The sequence below is a fragment of the Hyaena hyaena genome, unplaced genomic scaffold, assembly GCF_003009895.1.
Source record: "Hyaena hyaena isolate Hyena2069 unplaced genomic scaffold, ASM300989v1 scaffold_392, whole genome shotgun sequence".
NCBI classification, from domain to species: domain Eukaryota; kingdom Metazoa; phylum Chordata; class Mammalia; order Carnivora; family Hyaenidae; genus Hyaena; species Hyaena hyaena.
This window is the reverse complement of record NW_024081017.1, coordinates 991,891-1,013,945: the sequence shown is the minus strand read 5'-3', so window position 1 is coordinate 1,013,945 and position 22,055 is coordinate 991,891. Positions and strand designations below refer to the sequence as shown.

The following is a 22,055-nucleotide window of genomic DNA, read 5'->3' as shown; positions in this document are numbered from 1 at the left end:
GACTTGTGCTGGTTCTGGTTTGGACAAGCACCTGACCAGAGACCGCAGGGGCCACCTGGGGCGAAGCCACGCGCAGCCGGCCTCGGGCCACTCAGCGCGCGACAGGTGCTGGGGGTGGGGGCCACTTTCTATCCTCCTGTGCGCTTGGCCTTCACGAGACACCATTATGTGAAAGGCACCCACGTGTTGTCAGGAGCGCGAGCAGGTAAAACAAGCTGTGGTCCACACGCACGAGGGAACCCCACTCAGCGATCGCCATCAACAAACCCCGCAGACACCACGAATGACAGGGATGAATCCCGAACGCGCTACACCCAGTGTCGGACTCCGGGGCTACATGTGACGGAAGTCCTCCCGAGTGACATTCTGGAAAAGGCAAAACTTAGGGAACAGGGAGTGGACTGGTTGCTGCTGGGGCCCGGGGGCTGGGGAGGGGCGAGGAGGGGAATTCTGAGGGCCACAGAATGGTTCTGCATCTTGCTGGGGCGGGAGGGGCGGGGAGGGGGAAGCTTACCTTGTTTAATGCACCTGTCATTACTCAAAGGAAAGTATACTCAAGATTTAAGTGCATAAAAATTTTTTTAATTAGAAAAAAAAAAGATTTATGCGAATAAATGACACCTGGAAAATAAAACAAAAAGCCAATACCTGGTCCTTGGTTCTCCCCTCCCGTTCCCGGATGTAGGTGGTGACGATTCGCTCCGTCTCTTCTCGCAAGCGGGGGTAGGAGCTGAGCTGCGGGAGAGCAGAGCGGTGGCGTTGGCTGGGTCCTCACGGCACCAGAAGTGACACGAACCACACAGAGAATGTGGGGGAGGGGGGTGACAAGGGGTGGGCCCACCGAGCCCCCACCCCCGTCCTGTCTCATAGCTGCTCCAGCTGGGAGACGAGGAGGGGACGGTGGGGGCACGGTGTGCCCGAGAGAGTGACAGGGTGCCCACGCACGAGCAGAGGTGCTTTTCGAGAATGGATTCCAAGGCGGAAAGTGGCAGAGAAAGGCCGCTGTGTGTCTGCAGCCCGGCAGCGATGGGCGCCCCCTCCGCCCAGCACTGGGTGAGAGCAAGGACCCCGAGTATAATGAAGGCCACCGGGCCCACGGGGTGGGAACTCTCGGCCGGCTCGTGAGTGAGTAGCGCCTGTTCTAGGCATCTGGGCATCTGCCTCAGAGGGACCCCCTTGCAGAAAACCACTTCCCGGTCATAACCAAACCAAAGGCAGAGAGAGGCCCACCTTCCGAGGTTTGGGCGAAGTCCCCATGACGGGGAAAACGGAGTGGGCGCTCCAAATCACTAGCGGAAAGCCTCTCAAACGCCCCCTGACATTACGAAGACGCAGGTCTGAGCGCTGACAGCATTCCACCTGCGGCGACGGTTTGGAGACCCCCCCCCCCCGCCTTCCCTATGGGTTCCAGGAACAGGCACATCCGCCGGTCCCCACGGCCTGCTGAGTGAAGGCGCCTGGCCACACCGCAGGCCTCCCGTCCCCGCCTGAGCCCAGACTGGGAGCGTGGACCAGCCAAGCACCGCCAACTCCCCCCAGTTTGTCTGCAGAAGGGGGTTCCTGCTGAGGCAGAGTTTCCAGACGCACGGGTGAAGACTGACGTGGGTAGGGGGAGCAGATGCGGGACAGATGCGCAGGTGGTAACAACGAAACCTTCCGTTACCTTCTCGGCGCACTTTTTAATGACCGTGGCCAGTTCTGAGACCACGAGATCAACACACTTCAAACTCGGCTCTTTGAGTTTTACAATCTGTTTTTTCACAATGGCTTCAAAGGCCATGTCGGGGGTGAAGAGCCCCGTCCTGGGTCATGCGGAGGGTGGGACGAGGCAGAAAGACACCCAGGGACAGTGCAGGCCACACACGCGGGACGGGAGACGGAGAAAGAGAAGAGAGGAGAGTCAGCTGGTTAGTGACATGCAGGTAGGAGGCTGTGCCCGCATTTGCCCCGGAAGCTGCTTCGGATCATAGAGGACTCCTGGCTCAGAGGAGAGGGTGGGGCTTGCTCTGGGCTTTCGTTCCGGAAGCGCTAGGGGACAGCGTCACGATTCAGATGCTAAGGGAACGTGGAGGCCTTGAATTTTCACATCTGTGACAGTGCGCTCCGGGAGGATCATTTCTACCCCATCTAGGTTTCTCTCTCTCTCTCTCCCTTTTCTAATCGAAGAAGCTTAAGAAGCAAATGTGGGCTTTTCCAGACCGAGACAGAAGGCTCAAGCAGTTTCTCTGCCGTGAAGGACCGACCCAGGGCTCTGCAGCCACGGTGGCGTGCAAGCACGGACGCCCACTGGGCAGGACTCCAGGGCCTGGCCAGCGCGTGGAGACAGTGGCCCGTGAACACTGGCACACGGGTGCCTGTGACCTAGTGGCTCAGAGGACGAACTGCCTGGGCGGGGGGGACAGCTCCGTTCCTGGAGGGATTGGGGGGGGCTTGGTGGAGGCAGTTAGGAGCCGAGCTGGGCACCCTAGCCCCATTATGCTGTTAGCATCCGGGTCGTACTTAGTGCCGTGGGGTCAGAGAAGTGGCTGGCTCCAGGAAAGCCCGAGGGCGCCCAGCGTTTGTTGAGAAGGGGGTGACGGCCAGGGGAGGTTCGTTCAGGGGGCCTGGCCTCCGACACCTGACACGGGGTCCCTCTCTGCTTCCCAGAAGGCAGCAAAGCGACAGCCCAACGAAACCCCCGATTCCATCAGACACATGCTAGGCTTGATATCAGGGTCCCGGGGAGCCCTGCCCACCAGTCTGGCCAGTTCTGGAGGCCTGGGGCGCACCCCCCAAACCCATACACACACACATTGCGCCCAGGCCAACACGCCCCCGCCCCGGCCCCTGGGGAGAGGCCACATTCTTGGAAACTGAGGCAATCTGGGGGGAAAGGGCACCAGTGGGGCAAAGGCTGGAGCAGCACCGGGAGCCTGATACCAAACCCCCAAACCCCCGCGTCCACAAGGCCAGGATTCACCCTGCCGAGGGCCCGATACCTTACTGGTACACTGCCTAACTGTATTGATTAGCTCCTGGATAACCAGGTCGACACATTTCAGACAGGGCTCTTTCAGCTTGACGACCTGCTTTTTCACAATGGCCTCGAATGCCAAGTCCGGGGTGAAGAGCCCGGTCCTAAAACCATCCGTACCCGGGGGCAGGGGAGATAAGTCAGAGAGAAACAAAGCACGGTCAGCAATTTCATAGGCATGGCCCAGGTTCCCGAGATTGAGCCAAGGTCACAGCGAGTCTGGGGGCCAGACGCCTGCGTCCACTGCCTGGAAACCCACGGGGTGACCTGAGGACCCCACGGTGACGGAAGACTGGACAGCCAGAGGGAATTCTTTCATTCGCTAGTGGAGGGGACCCAGGAGTCTCACGGGAGCCCTGTGATGGGGACACACGCTGGGTTCCTGTAATCGTGACTCAGCTCTGGCTCCCCCGAACCCCCAGGGGCAAATCTACAGCGAGCTTTTGGAGCTGGGCTCATGCCAGCTGGCTGGTGGGACCTACGGGCAATCCGAGGGCAGCAGATGGCCCCACGGCCTCGAGAGCGCCACATAAGACTGCATACCTGCCCTCGAGTGCCCTCGGAGACCCACAGGGAGAGACATAAAGCTACTGAGAACCACCCAGGGGCCCGCCCAAGGCCTCCCAGTCAGGGCACCCAGAGGGATGGAGGTCCAAGGATGGTGCCGCAGAGGCGAAAGGAACCTGGCAACTCTCCCCTCAGAACTTGCCTGACTCCGTGGATGTTCTTAATGGCGTAGCTGATCTCGCGCCGTAAATCCTTCTCGTCGAACTCCATCTGAGAGCAGACAACTCACTCACATGCTAGGAAGTGCCCGCGGCACCCCCACAACAGGTGCGTATTTGGGGACCGTTATGTCCTGTGTGTGTCTGTTTTCACACAGCAGACCACTGCACTGGTCAAAATTCTTCAAAACATTAAAACCCACTTTCAGCAAGGATGGTTTGATATGAACACTCTCGCTCGCTCTCAGAGGGAACATGAGTTCACGTGAACTTTCTTATGGGCTACGTGGCAGTGCCAGTCAAGGACTTCCAGACACACAACTATACAACTATACCTTCAGGTAGTTTTAAGCATTCTAGAAATCTACCTTGAGGAACTAGTAAGGATTAGTTACGTTTATAGGCCTATTCGTAACTGCTGGCGAATGTGAAAACCACCTAAATGTCCGATGGCGGGAGGCTGGCTCAACAGCTAATGGGTCGCCCACAAGCTGAGACACTTCTGTGTCATTAACAACACATGAACTACACATAACTGGCTTGGAAAGATGACCACCATATGAAAAAACAAGGTACAAAGACATATTAACTTGGTACAGCTGAGTATACATGCTGTGTTCGTATATGTTGGGCACGTACCCACTTGCAGAGAAATCTTCGGGAAAGGACAGACACCCAGGTGCTAACAGAGGCTGTCTGCGGGTGGTGGGATTATGGGTGCTTTTCTCACCATTAGCTGTTGTTCTTTAATCGAAAAGAACTTTGCGGGTTTTTACCAAAATGGTACATGCTCGAGGTGGAAAGCGTACAGCTTCAAGCCAAGTAACAAAATCACTCTCAAATCCCAGTGCCCAGAGCTGACGGTTTTGTGCACATCTCTGCGGCTGGGTCTAGGCAAAGGCACACACCTGGGCACGCCCCCTCGCGTGGAAGGACACGGAAAGTATTATCTATATGCTTTGCTGCACATTCCGGCTCCTTGACCGGCTTAATTTTCCCATGGATACGATGGGGACATTTCCCTAGGAGAATTCACTTGTTTTCTACATATTTTTGCAAAGGACGTGTATTGGTTTTTGTCAGAGCAGAAAAAAATGGAACTTTCACTCGGGTCTTTCGGACACCTCTAAGCTCTTGGCTCAGGAAAAGAGGGCTTGAAGGGGGACAGAGCCCCCACCTCTGCTCCCAGCAGGCAGAGGCCTGGGGGCAGGAGGGAGGAGGCCCGGCCCGAGGCTATGCAGAAGGGGCCTGACCTAGTCAGGAGGGCCCAGCCCTTTGGCGCTACCTTCACCAGCTCAAAGGGAAAGCGCTCGTGGAAGATGCGGTTGATTCGGGCGCCCCCGGAGAGCTCCAGCGTGTCCACTTGGTCTCCAGAGCCTTCGATCCTCTTTTCGAAGTCCACCCCGAACTGCTGGACCATCCTACAGGGAAAAAGAAAACCCGAATGTCAGAGGGGGTGGGTTCTGACCCGGAATCATGTGCCGAGTCAAGCTGTGGCTTATGCCCTCCTTGTCACTTTTTAGCAGCCAAGATGCGTGCAAAACGAGTGAAATATGGGACTGCCGAAGGCAGCAGTCACAATCTGCCAGGCCCGCTAGGGTTATTCATTCACTGAACTGGGGGGTGTGTGTGTGTGCATGGATTATTCCCATTTTGCAGACAGCAAGAGTGAGGGCGGGGGTGGGTAGGGTCACAGCTTGGCAACGTCTGCCCTGATCCAGCAGCACTGTGGCCTCCACACAACTCAGGGGGATTCCGACAAGGAGTGCTGCGATGCTTTGGACAAGTGGCTCTGCCCCTCTGGGCCTCAGTTTCTTCAGCTGCATGGTACGTCCCCGCAAAGGGTCATTGTGAGGATTCAAGGAGTTTCTAGTTTTTACCCGCTCCAAGAAATCACCAAGCCTAAGGAGCACTATTCGTCGGTACCCCACCCCCGGAAAAGAAAGAACGCAGCCAATTAATGGTAATTCACCTAAAACTTCTGAATTCAGGGAAGTGAAAATGTTTCAATATTTTTAATGTTTGTTTATTTTTGAGAGAGAGACAGAGAGTGAGTGAGGAGCAGAGAGAGAGGGAGACACAGAATCGGAAGCAGGCTCCAGGCTCTGAGCTGTCAGCACAGAGCCCAACGTGGGGCTTGAATCCACAAACCGTGAGATCATGACTTGGGCCAAAGTTGGACATTTAACCTACTGAGCCACCCAGGCACCCACTGTTTTGACTTGTTTTGTTTTGTGTTTTTAAAATATTTTTTAGGGGCGCCTGGGTGGCTCAGTCGGTTAAGCGTCCGACTTTCGCTTGGGTCATGATCTTGCAGTTCGTGGGTTCTAGCCCCGCGTCGGGCTCTGTGCTGACTGCCAGCTCAGAGCCTGGAGCCTGTTTCAGAGTCTGTGATTCCCTCTCTCTCTGACCCTCCCCTGCTCACGCTGTCTCTTTCTCTCTCTCTCCTAGAAATAAAATTAAAAAAATATTTAAAAAAATAAATAAATAAAAAATAAAATAAAATAAAATAAAATATTTTTTATTTATTTCTAGGAGACAGAGAGAGAGACAGCGTGAGCAGGGGAGGGTCAGAGAGAGAGGGAGACACAGACTGCGAAACAGGCTCCAGGCTCTGAGCTGGCAGTCAGCACAGAGCCCGACGCGGGGCTTGAACCCACGAACCGCGAGTCATGACCTAAGCGAAAGTCGGACACTTAACCAACTATGCCACCCAGGCGCCCCTCCACCTCCAAATTCTTGATCTCAAGTGCTGCACACAGTCTGCCCTGAGCAGGAGCTGCTGCGGCCGAGGGACCAGTCCCTGCTTGGCCTGCAGCACCGAGCTGCTCGCTAGTGAGGAGATGATGTCCAGCTCTCATGGGCAGATCCCCGCCCCTCTGGTGGCGGCCAGAGGCCCGGCGGCCGATGAATGAAGGGCTCTCCCCGAATACCTGGCAGGGGTGGGGTGGGGGGAGGGGCAGCATGTCTCAGATCCCAAGAAGCTTTTGCCCCACGAGAGGTGAACAGTGTTAAGGCTGAGCATCGAAGCATTCTCACCCCCGAGGCCACCATGCAGGGCTGCATGGCAGAGAGGAAGGGGGGACAGCAGGGTTGGGTTGGCCACCGCAGGTGGTGTCCCGCTGGTGTGTCCCTGGGAGGAGTCGTATGTGTGGGACCATCTGCCGCATGAGCTGCCAGGGAGTTTCTGGATCCCACTCTGGCCAAGCGCCCAGGGTGCCTTGTAGGCCGGAAGCCAGGGGTGCGGAGGCAGAAGCCTCAAGAGAGAACCTGGGACGGTGGGTTCTCTCCCCACCTCACAGCTGGGTGGCTCCCAAGAGTCCCCTCAGCTCTGAGCTGGGCCGGTGAGCACTGACTTGGGGTCAGGGTGAGAATCCCAAGAGAGAGCAGAAAAAGCTGACGCAGGGCCAGGCTCCCAGCCCAGTCCCCCCATGTCTGTCCTTCCCACAGCCACCAGAGGGCGCCTGTCAACACCTGAATCGGCCCATCCCTCCTCTGCTCAGAACCTTCCTGGCTCCCGCCTTACTGACAGTACTGACAAGAGCCTGATTCCTCTCAGGGCCCATGAAGACCTGAGGGCTCTGCCCTGTCCGGTCCCTGCCCTCCTCTCCTCTGATTGACCCCTCATTCACACTCTACCCTCACTCATTCTGTTCTGCCACACAGCTTCCTCCAACACTGCAGGGTACCATCCTGCCTCAGGACCTTTGCACTGGCCGGGCCCCATCCTTGCCTGACTCTTGCTGTCTCAGGGCGGCCTTCCTGACTGCTCTATTTTATTATTTTTAAAAAAGTTTTATTTACTTTTGAGAGAGAGATAGAGACAGCATGAACAGGGGAGGGCCAGAGAGAGAGGGAGACACAGAATCCGAAGACAGGTTGCAGGCTCTGAGCTAGCTGTCAGCACAGAGCCCGACGCGGGGCTCAAACCCATGAACCATGAGATCATGACCCGAGTCGAAGTCGGATGCTTAACCGACTGAGCCACCCAGGCGCCCCCTAACTGCTCTATTTTAAATGGCAACCTACTCCAGGCCCATCCTGGCACCCAAGCCCCTTTCCCACATCACTAGTCGTTCTCTTATTTACTTATTTGCCGTCCCATCCCTCCCCTCTCCGCTCCCTGAGCACGTGGGGGCAGGGTGAGCTGGCTGCCCCATTCACGGTGGCTGCCCCAGGGCTCAGGACAACGCCTGGCCCACAGACATTTGCTAAGTGACTGGAAAGACGCGGATCAGCACGCAGCCCAGACCCGGGACCCCGCGGCCGGCCAGGCGGTGGCGGGTGGTGTGGGGGACACACATACTGAAGCAAGGCTTTGGTCTTGCGCGTGGGGTCATCCGGCCGGAAGTTCTTGTACTCCTCCACCTCCTTCTCCAGGGACAGCAGCTGGCTCTGAAGCTTGCTGCGCAGGGCCGGCAGGGACTCCCGGATGTGGTTGGTCAGTTGCTGCGGGACAGGAAGAGGCCAGAGGTCAGCACAGGCAGGACGCCGGGAAGGGGCAGGCCTGCCATGCGGGCCAAGGGCTGAGGTCGAGAGGGCGACCTGTGCCCGGTGCACCCCCAGCCTCGAGGGGAAGCGACAGGAACATCCAGCCGGAGTCACACCAGCGCCCGGGCAGGGAGGTGTGAGGGGCCCGCTGGGCCCGCAGGGCAGGTCACCAGGTGTCCAGGCCAAGGGTACACCGACCCGGGGGTGTACAGGGGTGACACGGGGTACACGCGCTGACCCAGGACAGCCTTCCACAGGGGCTCCGGTGAGAGGTCTGGGGGGCCACCGATGGCCCCACATTCTGGAGGACTGGCTCGTGGGCCCCAGGACCACGGGCAGCTGTATGGACACGGGACCAGGCCCCACGAACTAAGACAGAAACAGCCCCCCTGTGAAGGCACGGACCGTCCGCGGGACGTGCTCCCTTGTGTGGAAGACGGAGAGAAAGTGAGAACGTATTTTTAGTCGCGTGGACAGAGAGAAGGAAGCTTCACAGGAAACAAATGCAGAAGGCAGGCCGGAATGGGCAGGCGGGCGGGAAGGGGGACCTCTGCGGCCCCCTCTCTCCCGCTCTGCTTCTGAATCTCGTGGGTCTAATAAGCAGTCACAAACTGTGACTGTAAATTGTAAAAGAAAGCGGCCCTGCAGGAAAGCTGAGAGAGCCTCGGGATGCGTGGGGAGAGAACGGTGCACAGATACACGGCTGTTCAGGTAGCAAAAGAAGAAAAGGGAAGGGAAAGCAAAGGAAGGGGGGAGGGGAGGAGGAGGGAGGTGGAAGAGGGACAGGTGGGGAGAGGGAGGGGAGTAGGGAGGGAGGCAGATGGAGAAGGACAGGGAGGAAGGGGTGGGAGGGACAGGGAGGAGGGGGAGCCAGGGGAGAGGGGAGGAAGACACAGCACAGTGGCCTCTCCAGGCCCTGACTGTCTGTAGAAGGAAGCCCAGTTACTCCTGGGTAGGGACCCACCACCAGGTGGGAAGAAATGGAATATTCACTATATTTGGGCTCTAGGACTTTTTTGTTTTTTGTAACTATAACAAAAGAGAGAAGGAGAGACAGAGAGGGAGGGAACAGAACAAAAGCCATAGGAGCAGCTAGTACCCTGAAAGTGGGAAGGGGCATTTTGCTGTCATCTGTCCCACAACAGGAAAGTGTTTACAAAGTATCCCTTGAGCGAGAAAAAAGCACACTCTTGTGCCAGGCATGTGAGGGCCCTTCCGGCACCCCCCGGGGGGGCCAGGGCACTGCCCCAGACCCCCTGTGGGAGCTGTGGGCCGCCCGGGGTGGGGACGTAGGCCATGCGCTCTGCACACCTTCCCTCCGGCATCCAACCAAGTCCCAGAGCGCGAGAGCTGCCTGGTTTCGCAGGGCTCCCAGGAAGTGCCCCAGGGCAGAGCTGTGTCCCAGCCGGCCCCCCCCACCAACCCCCGCTCCCACAGGAGTCCCCTGTCCCTCCTTTGCTCTCCCTCTGCCCCCCTGCCGGGGCCCACTACTCCCTCTCCTCTCCTGCCCCAGCGGATGCTCACTTTCCTCTGTGCCCCCGCTGAGCCGCCTTCTCTGCCTTCCTGGCCTGCACCGGCTTTTCGTGGCCCCATGACTAACGCCGGACAGTGCAGGGATGTGGTGACTTGTCCCGAGTCTGTCCCCTCCCTGCCCCCGTTAGAAAAATGCCTTCCCCGAGGAAAGCCCGGCTCTTGTGTTGCCGCTGCGACCCCACTGCACACGCGAAGAAACGCCTCGCTGTGGCTCTGGTCCCTGCCCACCTTCCAGGAAGCTGCCATAAAGTCTTAAGGAGGTGGGGGGTCCTGCTGCGCTGGGTGGGCAAACCAGGACAGACCCTGCGCACAGGCCGCCCGTTACAGTGAGCCCCCGTCAGGGACCCTGCTCGCCAGAGAAATCGACACGTGCATCAAATGTCCTGAGCGTGTCAGTGACGGCAGCCTTTACAGACCAGGGAGATGAGAAGATGAGCGGGCCTGTTCAGAGCGCGCTCTGTGGCCGCAACAGAGAGTGAGCAGGGTTCTTTCCTGCACGGCCCCCTCAGGAGGCTGCTGAGCAAAACCCCCTCAGAAGCAAGGGGTGGGGGAGCTCATGGCGTCGTTCGTGGCCAGAAAGGGAGAAATGGGATTCTCGAAAGTCCTCTTTGCTTCTGCGGACAGAAAGAGACGTAGCCGTGCTGACAGTAGCCGGCCAGGGCGGAAGGGAGGGGCAGATGGGGGCGCCTCGCTGCACGTTTATCGATACCCGTATTGTTTATAAACCGGGTATGAATACATTCCCTGTAAAAAAACAAACAAACCCAGAGCAGTAGAAAGTGCAATGCTGGTATCCGACTCTCACTGCGTTTCACAAAACGTGCCTGCTGGGCACGAAGCGGATGCCAGCACCCTTGGGGGCAGCGATGGTGTCGGTGCGCAACTGAGGAACAGAGGCCGGAGGCTCAGAGAGGCCGGGTCACCCAGTCAGAGGTGGGGTGGGCTCTGGACCCAAGAAGGTCAGGCTCTACAGTGCTCCTGGGGAGGTCCTGGCCACCACTCCCGGCCGCCCTGCCTTGGGGCAGGCCAAGCGTGTGTAACCTACGCAAGCATCAGGGCACGGGACCAGACCCTTCTGGTGGTACTTAAAGTAACAGCACCGGCAAGAGAGCCGGCACCGACTTACTGAGGGCCCACGCTTCCCCAGGCCCTGAAGCAAATGTGGACTGAGCTCGCTTTGCTAAAACAAGCGCTGGCTCTAGACCAAGGCCAGCACCACTGTGGACCCGCCCCGGCACAAACTCCTGGTCGTACCTGGTTCAGGGTCTTCTGCAGGTGGGGGGTCCCCATGCGGTCAGCCATGTGCCGGTAGGCAGGGTGGGAGAGGAAGAACTTCCTCTCGGCCGCCAGCGCCGTGCGGATGTCCTTCTTGCCCTCAATGTCCTTCTGGCTGCGGTTCACCACACCGATGTAGCCTGCGGGGGAGAGGGGCGCAGGGGCAGGGCCAGGTGAGCCGAAGTGCCCGGACACCCACCGTGTATCAGGTGCGGGGCTGCGCCAGGTACAGGCAGACAGGGACCCTGTGCCACAGGCCGCGCACAGACTGGGCCACAAGCCACAGTCCACACTCAGAAACCTTCGTCCTCTCTGCATTTGTCATTACGTCCATGTCACAGAGGAGGGGAAGTGAGTGAGGGGAGGTCACGGAGAGGCACCACAGGAGAATCAAGAGGTGAACCCAGGCCTGAGAGGACCCAAGCTCGCCACCATCCACGCGACAGCAAGCACGCAAACAGCAGGGAGCGGTCTGGCTTGGATTTTGGTTCCTGAAGGTGCGGCAGTTCAGAGCCTTTGGGAAACCGAGAGAGAGATTCTAAGGCCACAGGGCACAGGGGAGCAGTCGGGGAGGGAGGCCTGTGGGCGCAAGTCAGGAGCAGGTGGTCAGGGCCGGGAGGGGAGGGGCTCACCTCCTGGGACACGGACAGGAAGGCAGAGGAGGGCAGATGGTGACAGCGGGGAGTGGGCAGGAAGGAAGCCGAGGCCTGTGTCACCGGCCCCCCGGCGGCGATGCTGAGCCCAGGCAGCACCCCTTGGGGGCCAAGATTTGGGCCCAGTACGTGTGGAATGAGCAGGGGTGGGGGTGGGGGGATGGGAGAGGGTGTGATGACATGAGGGGTCTGCTTCCAGATTCAGCGCCAACCCTTCCTTCCTAAACCTCCCGACATGGACTCCCTCTTCGGCCCGTGACCCTGGCCACTAAACGGGAGTGTGGGCTTTGCCCTGACCACGTTCCTCATCTGGGACCCATGTCTCGTTACTTGGTGTCTCAGCAGGGCTGGGGGCAGGGAAACCAAGCCTGTCCCCGACTGGAGGAGGGAATGCCCAGGGGCAAAAGGGAAGATCTAAATGGTGCTGGCCACACCACTGGCCCAGAAGGGGCCCGGAGCTGACAGCAGACTCCAGAGAGAAGGAATGAGGCACAGAAGGGAAGCCGTTAAGAAAGAAATGGTGTGGGGGCACCTGGGTGGCTCAGTCGTTAAGCATCTGACTTCAGCTCAAGTCGTGATCTCTGTTTGCAGGTTCAAGCCCCGTGTCGGGCTCTCTGCTGCCAGCACGGAGCCCGCTTCAGATCCTCTGTCCCCTTCTCTCTCTGTCCTCCCCCTGCCAATGCGTGTGCGCACACTGTCTCTTTCAAAAATAAATATTTAAAATAAATAAAATTTTTAAAAATAAGAAAGAAATGGCTTAAAACAACAACAGAGCGCCTGGGTGGCTCAGTCAGTTAAGCATCCGACGTCAGCTCAGGTCATGATCTCAGGGTTCACGAGTTTGAGCCCCGCATCGGGCTCTGTGCTGACAGCTCAGAGCCTAGAGCCTGCTTCCGATTCTGTCTCCCTCTCTCTGCCCCTCCTCCATTCTCTCTCTCTCTCTCAAAAATAAACATTAAAAAAAAAAAAGGTTTAAAAATGCTCATTATAGAAAGCAAGCATGAAAATTAATAGAAATTACGGATCCTAAGGAACTTTTTGGGAGGAAAGCCACCAAGTATGAATTAGTGAGAGAGGCTGGGGTGGGGATGACTTTGGTTTCCTTTCTCTGTAGGCTTCTTTATGCTCCCCAAGTGAGCAGGTGTTAACCATGTAACTGGAAAGCGAACGTATACACATCACAGGAAAAAGACATGTACGAGGAGGCGTGAAGACAGAAGGGCTTGTACTGAGATGGAAAAGCAGTCACTCTGGGCGACGGGGAAGCAGGCAATACTGAGGGTTTATCTGTGTGTACTTCCTGGCATCTGCCCAGGTTTCAGTAATGATAAGGACGAAAACAAACACCATCTGAATGTATGTCCAGCTGCTCCGCCCTGTGGCCCCTGTCCCTGCCCAGCCGCACCTCTTCTCAAGGGGAGAAGCTTGTTTTCCAGGACGTCCCTGGCGTCAGTGCCTTCGTCCATCAGGTCGAGTTTGGTGATGACGCCGATGGTCCGCAGGCCTGAAAGAGCCCAGAGGTCACAGGATGCCGTGAGAAACGAGTCTGGGCTGGCAACCTGGGGGTCCCCACCTCCAGGCCGTGAGACCTGGGACAAGCCATAACGTCACCTGCCTGAACCCCAGTTTCCCTCATGCCAAGCGAAGCCAACAGCCACACTGATCTTAGTGGGCGGTCCATGGAGACACACGTGGCTTGTGACAAATGCTCGATCAGTAAACACTGGCCACCGTCATGGTCATTCCCATGATCTGCGACAGCGCCTTGTGGCTGCAGTGTCAGGAAAACCTCCCGGAAACCCAAGTCCCGGGTCAGTCTCTGTGCTGTGCTGAGTCACCTGCAAGGTCCCAACATGATACGCAAACCCACGGCGATGGTTTCTAGGGTCCCCTTTCACCTGAATGGCCAAAATTCCGCTCTGGACACCACCCCACAGGATTCCTCCTGTCTCCAGTCACCTAGAACTAAGGGACCCCTCCCAGCAGAGCTGTACGCCTACAGATCAGCGACCCCGCCGGTGCCCAAGGGGGCCCTCCGCGCTAGCGCGTGCGTGGACATCTAGGCACGTGTGACATGCGGGAGGCCCGGGGAGATCTCCAGAGGGTGCTGGGGGGGGGGGGGCAGTGAGCCCAGCCATGTGCTCCCTGATGCCCCTGCCCGCTCACACTCGGCTGTGAGCGTGGGAGATGGCATTGCCTTTCTGGAGGTCAAAGGAGCCACGGCCGTGAATACTCCCCACCAAGTTTGCCAGGGAGGGCGGGGAGGGGCAGAGAGAGTGGGGCAGAGGGATGTGATGGCGGCGGGCGGGGGGGGTTACATTAGTGGCTTGGAACCCAGGATGCGGGGCAGTCGCCATGCTCCCAGGCACGCAGGAGGGGACCTCCTACTGTGGGGGCTCAGCAGTCACCTTGGGGGTCGACCTCCTTGGCCAGCTTGAGGGCGTCCGAGTTGGCCAGGTCCATGTTGGCAGGGGTGACGGCAAGGATGAGGCTGCTCTCCCGGCTGATGAACTGCAGGATCATGTCCTTGATCTGGTACTCGATATCTGGGGGCTGGTCCCCCACGGGCACCTTGGTGATGCCCGGGAGGTCGATGAGGGTCAGGTTCAACACTGGTAGGGAAGCCAGAGAGAAAGGTCATCAGAGATAGAGGAAGGGAGGCACGGCTACCCAGCCCACTTCTCCAAGTCCTGGGCAGGGAGGTGGGGGGAGTGGGCAGGTCCGGACCACAGGATTCCCGGTCCTCCAACCAGATCACACCCTTTGATCCAGCAGCTCCTCTTCCAGGGCCCCCTCCCACAGGCAGCCCCTCTCTTTTGCACTATTTAAGTGCAGTTTTAAATCGGGACGTTTGCACTAGAAGGCTAGAACTTCTCTCTGGGGCTAAGTAAACTTGCGCCTATCAATTCAGCCATGACCAAAGGCCGTCGTTCACCAATCTTTACCATAAAAAACAAAAAGATGATACTCTGATAAGAGACACACTTGGGAGCTGTACTCATACAAAAAAGTGGCATTTTAGGGGCGCCTGGGTGGCTTAGTCGGTTAAGCGTCCGACTTTCGCTTAGGTCATGATCTCGCAGTTTGTGGGTTTGAGCCCCGCATCGGGCTCTGTGCTGACTGCCAGCTCAGAGCCTGGAGCCAAGCCTGTTTCGGTCTGTGACTCCCTCTCTCTCTGACCCTCCCCTGCTCACACTGTCTCTCTCTCTCTCCTAGAAATAAATAAAACATTAAAAAAAAAATTAAAAAAAAAAAAGTGGCATTTTATGCAGGCTACAACTTGAGTAAAAGTGGTGAAAGACACACACGTGGCACACACATACATATTCATAATTATTTACTTAAGGCAGTAAAATATAAAACACATTTATAACACTGAGGGCAGGGCAGGTTTTTGCTATACAGCTTTTTGTAATCTGAGCCATGTACAGGCATCATTTAACCAAAAATGAGTAAATTTCAAAATTCATCTCAGAGAACTCCTACTGAGGAGTTAAGAGTATGCTGGAATATGCCCCAAATGCCATGTGAGTTAGCAGTTCACGGCCCAGGGCCAGAAGCTGTGCAGCATGGCAGGCTGCTCTGGGTAAATGAGGCAGAGTTTTAAAAATCAGAACATTTTGCAGGGAAAAATGGCTTTCTGGCTCCGCTGCTAGACCCAGAGGCCCCGGCTCCCCTGGGCTGGTGTCACATTCTGTGGCCGCCATCTCCTGGGAGCCACACTGTGGCCACGCCTTTCTTCAGAGGCGCAGGGCTGCAACTGGCCCTGGTCACCCCCTCCCCAACAGTCTTCCCAGCATGCTGTGCTTCCTTAAGAGCTGAGACTGATTCCCTGTAATACCATGTCCCTACCGAAAGCGGGAAGACAGAGATCAAGAGGGCTGCGTGCGCGTGAAGGAAAATGGAGGGGGTCATATTTTTCGTCACAGTGCTTCAGACCCGACCTCCCTTGGCCCCTGCCCCGAAGCGCCTGCGCCTGTGCAGCCTACCGTGCGGCGAGTAGACCCGCAGGTTGATGGGCACTGGGGAGATGCCTTTGTTGGTCCCCGTGACCCTGTCGGTCTCCGCTTCGATCTCCTGTCGGACCTCATCAAAATCTGTAAACTTTTTGGACTTACAGTGCAAAAACTCGGCATATTCTGAAAAAGAAAGAAAGAATGTTCGAAAGGGGACAGAGCAGCAAGGGGGCAGATGGCCTCCTGGGACAGGCGCCTGGGCAAGCAGGGGAAGTGCAGCATCGGTCACAGGTGCTCCAGGAATTTGGGGTGCAAGAGTCGTTCTTGCAGTGAGTACTGGGGGGGGGGCGCTCCTACAGGCCGAGGCCCCTTCCAGACCCTGAACCCCTCAAGGAACAAAACCAGCAAGGAAGGTCCTATCCCCGAGGGACGGAAACTCTCATGAGGTATTTTGTGAAATCATGCGCTGTGATAAACTCTGAGAAAAACAAAACAAACAAAACCCAACAGGTGGGTGTAACCAGCATCTGTGATTTTTTTGATGAACAGAAGAGGAAATACCAGCGTGTGTCACTGGACCACGGGGGGTGCACACGTGATGAAGCTTCCGCTTTGCTGTTAGACGTGAGTCTGAGTCCTGAGTCCTGACGTCAGAACCTCCCTTGCTGTGGGTCAAAGAGAAGCCACCCATCCTAAACAGATCTGGAGCCGGCCGCACGTCCGTGGGGCCCATCTGTCCTTCCTCCCCAAGGCATGTGGCACAGTATGGAGAGCTGTGGCCTCACTAAAGCCCGTCTCACTGTCTCGCCTCATCTCCTGGCTGATCACAGGGCCCCCCACCTAGATGTGAACCCCTCAGGAGAATTGCTTTCTGGGCGGGGTCCCATGTGGACACAGGAGCCTCTTCACGCCTTCGTTTTTAAAAAAATTTTTTTTTTAATGTTTTATTTATTTCTAGGAGAGAGAGAGAGACAGCGTGAGCAGGGGAGGGTCAGAGAGAGAGGGAGTCACAGACTGAAACAGGCTCCAGGCTCTGAGCTGGCAGTCAGCACAGGGCCCGACGCGGGGCTCGAACCCACGAACCGTGAGATCATGACCTAAGCGAAAGTCGGACGCTTAACCGACTAAGCCACCCAGGCGCCCCTCTTCACGCCTTCTGAGCCTGGAGTATCTAAAAGCCATACTGATGCCAAGGGTCCGGGCCACAAGTAAGTGACTACCAAGTAGTGGTGGCCCCATCAGACACAGAAAAAAGCAAGAATAAAAGGTGTTCATCCTCAGATGTGTAGGTACCAAGCCGACAGGCGTTCGCTGTGCAATTCTTCATCTTTTCCCTAGGAGCGTGTTTTCACAGTAAATGCTGGGGAGGCAGGGGGCTTGCAGGCTCAGACACCACGGCTCTGCAGGAATACTGAGGGGATGGAAGTCAGCCCAAAGAACCGGACCACTACGGGGGCGCCTGGGGGGCTCAGTCGGTTAAGCATCCAACTTCGGCTCAGTTCATGATCTCGTGGTTTGTGAGTTTGGGTCCCCATGTCGGGCTCTGTGCTGCTGACAGCTCAGAGCCTGGAGCTGCTTCGGATTCTGTGTCTCCCTCGCTCTCTGCCCCTCCCTCCGCTCATGCTCTGTCTCTGTCTCAAAAATGAATAAAAGTTAAAAAAAAAAAAAAGTTAGACCTGGACCACTTCGGACAGGCCAAGATGCACAGAGCTGTGAGCTCTCTAAGAGTAAGGAACTAGAGATCGCCCCCACGCCTCCAGGAGGAGGAGACTGGGTTACACAAATCGCAGCACTGACACCATCAGCTGCCTCGGTACAAAGGACAGAGATGGAGCCCTACGACAGAGAAAGCCCAGCAGGTCTAGACTCTCTCCCCAGACGCGTCACAAGGCAGAGAGAAGTGAGTGCAAAGAGGGTCGCCATCCCAGCTAATAACCTAACAACCCACGGCCAACATTCGGCCCCTACCGGCTCTGGCCAAGCCCTGTGGGGCGAGCACCTTAGCAGGCAGGCATCTCCATGATGTCCATACTGCAGATGTGGAAACGGAGGCCCAGAGAGGTGAAGCGACTCGGCCCGAGCTTGGTGGGGGAGCGGGGATTTGGAGTTCAGATAATGTCTCCAGGTAGCGGCTCTCTCTCAAGCCACGTGGCCTTTGTGAGGCCACCGGCAGGCTGTTAACCTCTCTGAACCTCTCTGCTTCAGGTCAGGGGGACTCTGTGGGCTCAGATCACCGAGCGCCACTTCCCCCAATGGGCTCTGGCCCCTGGGGAACAGGGGCTGTGAGGACACTCGCTGGAGGAGCTGGGATCCCAGCTCCTCCCCCATCAGCTGACCCAGTTCCCAAGGACAGTCTCGCTCTAGCCTCCACAGGGACAAGAGGAAACGCCTGACTGCTCTTCCGGCAGGGGCCACCATAAATGGCTCAGCCCCCCAACCCCCCACAGCAAAACTCAGTTCTCATCCGGCTCAAGGCACCCACCGGAAACCACACCCCTTCCAGGAGCACAGCCTCAGGGAAGGGACTGGGGGCCAGGACACAGGCCCTCTGCTCTGCCAGACTCGGTACCTGCTCCGCCTCCTCCAGGGCCAGCCTGCCTGTTGCCTCCCCCGAGAAGCCTTCCTAAACTCCACGCCACCTGACACATCATCCTGCATCCCGGGCTCCTCCCCGGTCAGGGCCAGGTCACCCTGGGCCTATATTTGTGGGGACCAGGACCTGCCGGCTATGGCCCCTGGAGCCCAGTGGCGGCCTCCCCTTGTACCAACTCCTTCACGGGCAGGATGTGCAGACGGTGCCAGTAAACCACAGCTTCTTCCCCAGGGACCCAACAGGCAGCAGAAACCATACGTTCTGGGCCCATCCCCCTCACGGCCCACTCTACTGCGCTCCTGGTCACTTCTGAACTGTGTGCTGGATTCCAGGGTTCATATCAACATTAAAAAGCTTCCACAAAGCCTGCTTTCACTTTCCCCCACACCACTGACCCTCTTAAAGCCAGACCTCAGCCCTTGTTTCCTCAGAGCCATCCATGGCCCCCAGCTAACCACATCCCCAGCTCTGACTTCAACTCACTCTCCTCCAGCCACTCTGGGCTTCTGCCTCAGGGCCTTTGCACTGGCTCTTCTCTCTTCCTGCAGGCTCCTTCCCTAGCCTCCCTCAGGTCTGTTCAAGTGTCACCGTCTCCATGAGGCCAGCTCTGGCCCCCACCCAACAGGATAAACCTCTCCAATCTCTTTCCTCTTTCTGCACCTTATGACCCTCCAAGCATGGCTACCTTCTAACAACGCCGACCTCCTCATCCTGTGCATTTTCCTGGCTCCCTATGAGAAGGTCCACCTGCTAGGGCAGAGATCTGAATCTGCGCTAGTCACTCTGGGCCCCCGGGGATCCCTCTGAGTATACCTCTGGAAGTGCTCAATAATTGCACGTGTGAGTGAATGACTATCAGAAAGATAACACGGTCCCTGCCTCAGCTTCTATAAGGGGGCCCAACTCCAAGGCCACCAAGCTGTATATATGGAAGATTGGACAGGGACGGGGGCCGGCAAGGCCACCTGCTGTTTTTTTCTCTCCCCCCGTCCCCCCTTCCTTCCTTCCCAAGCTCCTCTTGACCATACAGGCCCAGTGCTGATGGAGTCAGGCAGGGGCAGCAGTGGGCAGAGCGCGCGCCTGCACCCTCTCTCTGCACTGGCCACTTTCCCCATTCCCCAAGGATGCTCTGGGCCCAGGGCGTCTGCAGAAGGACGGAAGCCTCCCTGGGTCACTTCGGCCTCCGGGCCAGGCTCCCTGAGAAACAGGCAGGAGGGGCTTTGCCGGGGGCTCCACAGCCCTGTATTTGCAGGAACGCTAAAGATTTTTGATTTTTTAATGATCCCACCTCAAAGAGTAAATCGGAGGCCCTGAGGCTGAGCTCAGGGTCTGGGACGACGGAGCTCATCCCCAGCAGCCACGGCCCTCCGTCCCCAGCCCGGCTGCCAGTTTCCTAGTCCGCCCTCGCTCGTGCACAGATGACCCGACCAGTCCAGTCCCGCCAGTCCCTGGCCCCTGCTGCAGCACTGACAGCCACACACCCGGCCACTGCCACCGGGCCCTGGAGCCACGCCCTTCCCTGGGAGGAGGGACAGCCTGGGGGTGGGGGGAGGGCCGGGCCTGGCGCAAGCCAGGAGTGAAGTAATAACCCGGGCCCTTGTCCAGCACTCGTGCTGCTGACCCGGAGGCGCCAGCCACCCTCTCCCACCACGGGTCTTCCTGCCCGCATCCTCACTGTGGGGACAGTGAATGCCCTTATGGCTCTTTCTAGAAAGAGGCTCTGCCCTCCCTCCAGGGCTTGTTCCCTCATCTCCTTCAGGTCTCGGCCCTAAACACCTCCGCTGGGAGGCCCACCCTGACCACCAGGGACCCAGGAGATACCCTGGCACTTTACACCCTCTTCCACGGCGGCCCTCACCCTGACACACCACAGGCTCAGGTGTCCCCTGCTAAGGCCAGAGCTGCAAGAGAGCACACTTAGGGGGTCACCACTCTACCCGGCGCCTGGTGCCTAGTGGTTGTTTAATAAAACTTATCAAGTGACCTATTAAAAATCGTTAGGTGCCACAGCCTAGGAGGACATCACTCTCTTGAGTCCCAAGTGGGTCCCCATTGTGCTAAGCAGCCAATCCCCACTTGGGCCATCTCTCGGGCCCTTCAAGAAGGTCCCCTCAGAGCGCCTGGGTGGCTCAGTCGGTTAAGCATCCGACTTCGGCTCAGGTCATGATCTCAGGGTTTGTGGGTTCGAGCCCCGCATTGGGCTCTGTGCTGACAGCTCAGAGCCGGGAGCCTGTCTCAGATTCTGTATCTCCCCCTCTCTCTGACCCTCCCCTGCTCATGCTGTCTCTCTCTCTCTGTCTCAGAAATAAATTTTAAAAAATAATAATAAAGGGGGAAAAAAAAAGAAGGTCCCCTCAAGGGGCACCTGGGTGGCTCAGTTGGTTAAGTGCCCAACTTCAGCTCAGGTCATGATCTCAAGGTTCGTGAGTTCGAGCCCCTGCACTGTTAGTGCAGAGCCTGCTTGGGATTCTCTCTCACCCCCTCTCTACCCCTCCCTCACTTGGTCTCAAAAAAAATTTTTTAATTAAATAAATTTATTTAAAAAAAAAAGAAAGGTCCTCAGAAGGGAGATGACAATTACACGCAGCCACCCTCTGGGTATCAGGCCACCGGGGCCCAAGGAAGCAGCCCTATGACAGTGGCCCCGGTTCCCTCAGGCCTGGCTTCCTGAGGGGACTTAGGACTTTCCCGTTTTAAAGGAGCCGGAGGAGGCCCACAGGACCGAAGGCACCGTCCCCAGCCTGCGGGCAGACTGTGAAATGCCCAAGCTCTTCTACAACAACCTGCCTTCGGCCCGGCTTCTCCAGCCTGGAAAGGCTGAATCAGGCACCTTGGCTGACATGGGGAGGTAACAGGAGAGAGACAGAGATGGGTGTGCCTAGCCACTCCCAGCTCAGAGTTCCAGCCTCGCCATCCCCACCCCCGTGCCTCAGTTTCCCCACAAGGAAATGAGACAACATAGAACCCAGGTGTGGGGCTGCTATGAAATCAAATTCCATAGTGCTGGGCCCACAGGGGGCACACAGCCAGCTTAGCTGCCTGTCAGGAGACCTCGGGGGGCCGCCTCGGGGTCTCAGGGCTCTGCACAGAGCAGCCCTGCCCGGGGCTTCATGGACTTTCCCTGTCCCTTCCCCATGGTCAACCCCGCGAGGAGTGGAACTGCCAGGGTGACTCTGGTGGCAGGAGATGGGGTCTGCCTTCCTGCAAACCTGGCGTCGACAGGCAGGCCAGCCGGGACGGGGCGGGGGAGCGACTCAGGGACTCAGACACACCTGGGAGACCCTGAGTACCACACGATCGAATGGAGCCGATCGAGGGAGACAGTGCAGAGGCTTTAGCCAACAGAGAGGAGCATGCGGCACCTGCGAGTCTGAAGGGCCCTGCAGCTCCTCTGACTGGAGACAAGTGTGAAGACCTCCCAACCTAGGACACAGCCACCCACCGGGAAGGCGGGCTGTTGAGATTTACAGTAAGAAATGCACGTTTGGAGCTCCACCCTCCATTTCTGACACAGGGCTCCTAAAGTCCTTGGAATGTCCTAAGTGATAAGTGTGACAAAGGTGTCTTTAGGAGCCTGAGCCCAAACCCCTCTCAACGACACAATAGTTTAATGACGACACAATAGTTTAATGACGTGACTTCTGGAAAGCACATAAGGACGGGGGGCTGTGCCAGGGGGACCAATTTATGTGATTAGAAGCCTGGAACTTTTAGCCCCGCCCTGCCCAACCCCTACTCCCGAGAGGGGCGAGGGGCTCTGTTAAATCAATCACCGAAGGTCAATGATTCAATCAATCGTGCCTATGTGATGAGGCC

The 22,055-nt window shown here is 57.4% G+C and overlaps 1 protein-coding gene across 7 annotated transcripts in view; it reads right to left on the bottom strand.

Moving 5' to 3' along the window:
• DNM2 (dynamin 2) overlaps nucleotides 1-22,055 on the bottom strand; it is an 81,865-nt gene that overhangs the window by 24,765 nt on the left and 35,045 nt on the right. For 4 of the 7 annotated variants that reach the window (XM_039250940.1, XM_039250943.1, XM_039250945.1 and 1 more), the window contains exons 3-11: nucleotides 15,680-15,829; nucleotides 14,099-14,302; nucleotides 13,096-13,194; nucleotides 11,017-11,177; nucleotides 8,045-8,187; nucleotides 5,024-5,159; nucleotides 3,723-3,790; nucleotides 2,979-3,117; nucleotides 649-735 (exon numbers count right to left, since the gene is read on the bottom strand). In XM_039250940.1, coding sequence (XP_039106871.1) covers nucleotides 649-735; nucleotides 2,979-3,117; nucleotides 3,723-3,790; nucleotides 5,024-5,159; nucleotides 8,045-8,187; nucleotides 11,017-11,177; nucleotides 13,096-13,194; nucleotides 14,099-14,302; nucleotides 15,680-15,829 — 1,187 coding nt within the window. Of the gene's footprint in view, nucleotides 1-648; nucleotides 736-1,663; nucleotides 1,803-2,978; nucleotides 3,118-3,722; nucleotides 3,791-5,023; nucleotides 5,160-8,044; nucleotides 8,188-11,016; nucleotides 11,178-13,095; nucleotides 13,195-14,098; nucleotides 14,303-15,679; nucleotides 15,830-22,055 lie in introns of all 7 variants that reach the window. The other 3 variants (XM_039250942.1, XM_039250944.1, XM_039250939.1) reach the window with 1 other exon arrangement.